Source organism: Zea mays, chromosome 7 (genome assembly GCF_902167145.1).
Source record: "Zea mays cultivar B73 chromosome 7, Zm-B73-REFERENCE-NAM-5.0, whole genome shotgun sequence".
Classification (NCBI taxonomy): Eukaryota; Viridiplantae; Streptophyta; class Magnoliopsida; order Poales; family Poaceae; genus Zea; species Zea mays.
Window position 1 is genome coordinate 12,617,643 of NC_050102.1, and position 4,755 is coordinate 12,622,397.

Consider the following 4,755-nt stretch of genomic DNA (forward strand, 5'->3'; position numbering starts at 1 on the left):
GTGCCTAATGTGCAGCCAAGATCAAACCTCAATTCTCAACCAACAGTGGAAACCGGAACCAGTAACAATCAAGCCCAAGAAATTGCAACCGAGGAGGCTATTGTTGAGGCAGTAGTAAATCCAACTTCACATGAACAAGAGCAAGAGCAAGAAATTCCACCTTCTAAGCAGGTATTCGATATAGTTGCTGATTCTGGGCTTAGAAAACCAATTGATGAATACGATGTTAACATCAGAGATGCAGTTAGAAGAGAGTATTTGTTACAGGGTCCATGTCAACCAATTGGCCATATATATCCTAAAAAAAGATGGGAGACCGACAAAGAAGTTTTCATGATTCATGGTTCAAGAACCATAATTGGTTAGAGTATAGTGTTACCAAAGATGCTGCCTTCTGTTTTTACTGTTATCTATTCAAACAACAAAGACATGAAAATTTTGGTATTGATGCATTCACAAGCAAGGGTTTTTGTAATTGGAAGAATGCAACAAAATCGTTTGTTGAGCATGTTGGGAAGGTGGATAGCTTGCATAATAAAGCTAGGAAACATTGTGAGGATTTTAGAAATCAAAGGCAAAGTGTTGGACACGCAATGGCAAGTGGTTCTAAGAAGCATGAAGAAGAATATTTGAATCGAATCACTATAATGTTGAGTATCGTGAGATTTCTTTTGTTGCAAGCTCTTGCCTTTCGTGGTCATGATGAGTCTTCTACCTCTTGCAATAAGGGAAACTTTCTTGAATTTGTTGATTGGTTTAGAAAGAGGAGTAAAGCTGTTCAAAACCTTCTTGGTGATTCTCCTGCTAACCATTTATTGACTTCACCAAAAATACAAAAGCAACTGTGTGAGGCTTGTGCAAAAGAGACCTCCAAAGCTATTTTATATGATATTGGGGAGAAAAATTTCTCCATTCTTATTGATGAGTCTCGGGATGCCTCTATAAAAGAGCAAATGGCTATTATTGTGAGGTTAGCATTTTATTTAAGCAACAAGTGTACATGTTTTGTGATTTAATTGGCTTCTATGTGTTGTGATATAGGTATGTGAACAACAAAGGCTATGTCATCGAAAGATTTTTGGGAATTCAGCATGTTCCGGACACTTCTTCAATAGCTCTAAAGGAAGCTTTGGACTCTATGCTTCTCAGTCATGGTTTATCGATACATAAAATACGAGGGCAAGGCTATGATGGGGCATCAAATATGAGAGGTGAATTCCATGGGCTACAACGACAGGTATTGGATGAAAATCCCTATGCATTTTATATACATTGTTTTGCCCATCAATTGCAATTAGTGGTTGTTGCTGTTGCCAAATGTTGCCCTTCTATCACGGATTTTTTTACCTATACCACATTAATTGTTAACACTGTCAATGCATCTTGTAAGAGACATGATCAGTTGGCCCAAGAACATCATGACAACCTTGTGCATAGTTTAGAATTGGGTGAAATTTTTTCTGGAAGAGGGAAAAACCAAGCAAGTAATCTTGCAAGGCCTGGGGACACTCGATGGGGATCACACCACAAAACATTGTGTCATCTTCATTATATGTGGAAAGCAGTCTTAGAGGTATTAGAGAATATATGTCAAGATGGTCCTAGTTCTCAAAGAACTACTGCATCTGGTTTGCTAAAACAAATGGAGACTTTTGAGTTCGTGCTTATTATGCATTTTGTTATCAAATTATTGGGTAAGACTAATGATTTATCCCAATGCTTGCAAAAGAAAGATCAAAATATTGTTCGTGCCATAGGACTGATTGATGCCACATTGCAACAAATTGATGAAGTTAGACAACATGGATGGGAAGATCTATTTGAGGATACAAAATCATTTTGCATTCAATATAATATCATTGTGCCAAACATGTTGGATACAACCACTGCTAGAGGTCGCTCAAGAGGGCGTGGAGGTCAGTTGATAACTTACCATCATCACTTGAAACATGAAATATTTAATGTGGTGCTTGACCAACTTATTGTGGAGTTCAACAACCGTTTTGGTGAAAGATCTACCCAATTATTGAGATGCATTGCCTGCCTTGATCCAAGAAATTCTTTTGCCAATTTTGATGGAGATAAGTTAATTGAGCTTGTTAAATTGTATGATGCGGATTTCTCTACATATGATTGCATAGTATTGAAAGACCAACTTGAGATATTCATTATTGATATGAGAGCTGATCCAGATATTCTAAGTTGCAATGACCTAGGTGATCTTGCTGTGAGAATGGTTTAGAGTGACAGGCATGTTGTCTTTCCATTTGTATATCGTCTCATTGAATTAGCTTTGATTTTACCAGTGGCAATAGCATCTGTGGAGAGAGCTTTCTCATCTATGAATATCATTAAAATTGAGTTGCGGAATAAGACAGGAGACAAATGGCTTAACCATCGTATGGTGTGTTATATTGAGAGGGATATATTTACAAGCATTGAGGATGCAAAGATATTGGATTATTTTCAAGGCATGAGAACCCGCAGGGTGAATCTACCTCGTACTAGTGGTATGTACCAATTACTAATATTATTAAATTTATTCAACATTACCTTTCAAGTCGCGTTCTTAATATGATTTTCTTCAAGGTGCTGGAGCAAGAAGCACTGATGTTGATGTTGACATGATACATTTTAGAGGAGCTACATCATAATTTGTATGTCATCTTTAATATCTATGACAACGTTGTTTCGTACAATTTATTTATATGCTACTATTAGAGTTTACGGTCGTTTCGACCCGGGTCTTGGTTAATTTCTGGGTCCGCCACTGCGTGTCTACCCTCTATATCCGCCCATGGTGAGCTAAGAGCTAAGCTCTAACACCTAGATATGCAAGCTCAACCTGACGTGAGTGCGTGAGGCAAGTGGTCATGGCGGGGCTGCATCAAGCAGACCAAGGTTTGCACACTAACACCTAGATATGCAAGCTCAACCTGACGTGAGTGCGTGAGGCAAGTGGTCACGGCGGGGGTGCATCAAGCAGACCAAGGTCTGCACACGCGATTATGAGCAAACTAGATGGGGGACAGGGGTGGAAGTAGCAGTTGGGCTTGCCGGCTAGCAGTGGATGGGTCAGTGTCATTGCACCATTTAGAAGAAGGAAGAAACTAGCGAAACGATGATATGTGGATCCTATTGAGAGATTCTAATTTGTGCTGACTTCTATATGTCAACATCCCTCCTACCTAGAGATTGTCAAACGGCCCGGCGCTGCTCGGCCCGGTCCCGGTGAAGCCCGACCCGTTTTGGACCCGGCCCGCCAGGCACAGTTAGAAAATCAAGTCGTGCCATTTAAGCACGCGGGCTTGATTTCCTGTTCGAGCCCGACTCGCATCGGGTCTAAACGGGCCGGCACGACCCATTTAGCACGTAAAAACGGGCTGAAAAGCGGGCTAAGCGGGCCAGTAAGCACGTTTTAGTGCAAAAAAGCAGGCTTAACGGGCTTAGAGATAAACAGGCCGTGTCGGGCTAGCCCACCGTGTCTAGTTTTCTGTCCGAGCCTAGCCCGCTTATTCGTGTTGGGCCGATCCAGACTCCATAGAACCGGGCCATGACGGGCTCAGACCAGACCTAAACAGCGGGCTTTTGTGTCGGGCTCGTGGGCCTTGTGCTTATTGGCCATCTATACTCCTACCCAAGGAGACGATCTTATCCTCTAAACTAAGCACACCCCACCGGATCCTCGGCACTAACACGCAGGGACGTACCCGGCGCCTGGCCCCACATGTGAGTGGCCGGACGTTTCTGCGGAGGATTTGCTTCCCAAACCCAAACACACATATGGGATCACTAGGTGAGTGCCCGTGCGTTGCAACGGGAATATATAATACCGTTGAAGGAAGGGAGCAGAGGGGAGAGTGTATTTGCTGGACAGGCAAGAAGAGCACAGATCTGGGGATGACCATAGCGGCGGCGACGTGCAAGGGAGGGTGCGACGCGAGGGTCGGGGGCAACGGACGTGAGCTACGATGTTAGGTCGGTCAGCCAACAAGCCACGCATGCGAGAGGCAGAACAACATTATATGAATAGTGATTAATATGATAAAATACATTGATATGCAAACTCTCTTGCCAACCTTCTTGAGCACATGGTTTCATCAACCGCCATCATACTTTCATTTTCACTGTCTTCTGCTGATGATAGTGAAGACCTCGCAATCCTAGAGTCATGAGAACTGGGGAATCCTGGTTTTAGTACTACAATTTTTGTTGGCTAAGACAAATTTGAATTTGTTGGGGAAAATCCAAACTCTGATGGCGCATGTATCTGTTTCGTTCACTTTCACCTCCATCTCCATCTGAAAGCAGTTGTCTCCCCACAAGGATGTTGTCTTTTCTCTTTTCTAATTATGATGGCTTCAGTATGGTTATTTGCTTTACTTCAGAAGGTGGTGCAACATGTTGGAACTCATAACCGTTGCTTGATAATAGAGGATTTGGCTCGTCAAGGAACTCCAAAAATAGGTCTCTATTTGAGCTTAAAAATTGCAGTGCATCTTGGAACTCCTTCGAATGAAGAAGTTTCTCATCTATGGTTAGTCGCTTTGCTTCAGCAAACTTCTCACAAACAATTGACATCCTCTTCTCACAAGTCTCATTTCCTTGGTGCATGCTCTGGCTGCTACTGATTCTTGATGGTTGGTCACCAGAACCATTCCAAGTGTGCTGATGGCGTGGCCCTGCCTTTTAGTTTTGGTGGCATTTGCTTTCCTTCTTCGACTTGAGATTCCAGTAGTTCTCTTCAAAACCACC

The 4,755-nt window shown here is 42.5% G+C and overlaps 1 protein-coding gene across 1 annotated transcript; it reads left to right on the forward strand.

Annotated features, from left to right (window-relative positions):
- The first annotated feature begins 1,870 nt into the window (after positions 1-1,870).
- Positions 1,871-2,654, forward strand: LOC109940820 (uncharacterized). The gene is made up of 3 exons (XM_020541127.1): positions 1,871-1,916; positions 2,307-2,510; positions 2,590-2,654. The coding sequence occupies exons 1-3, from the start codon at positions 1,871-1,873 to the stop codon at positions 2,652-2,654; spliced, it is 315 nt and encodes a 104-aa protein (XP_020396716.1).
- The last annotated feature ends 2,101 nt before the right edge of the window (positions 2,655-4,755 follow it).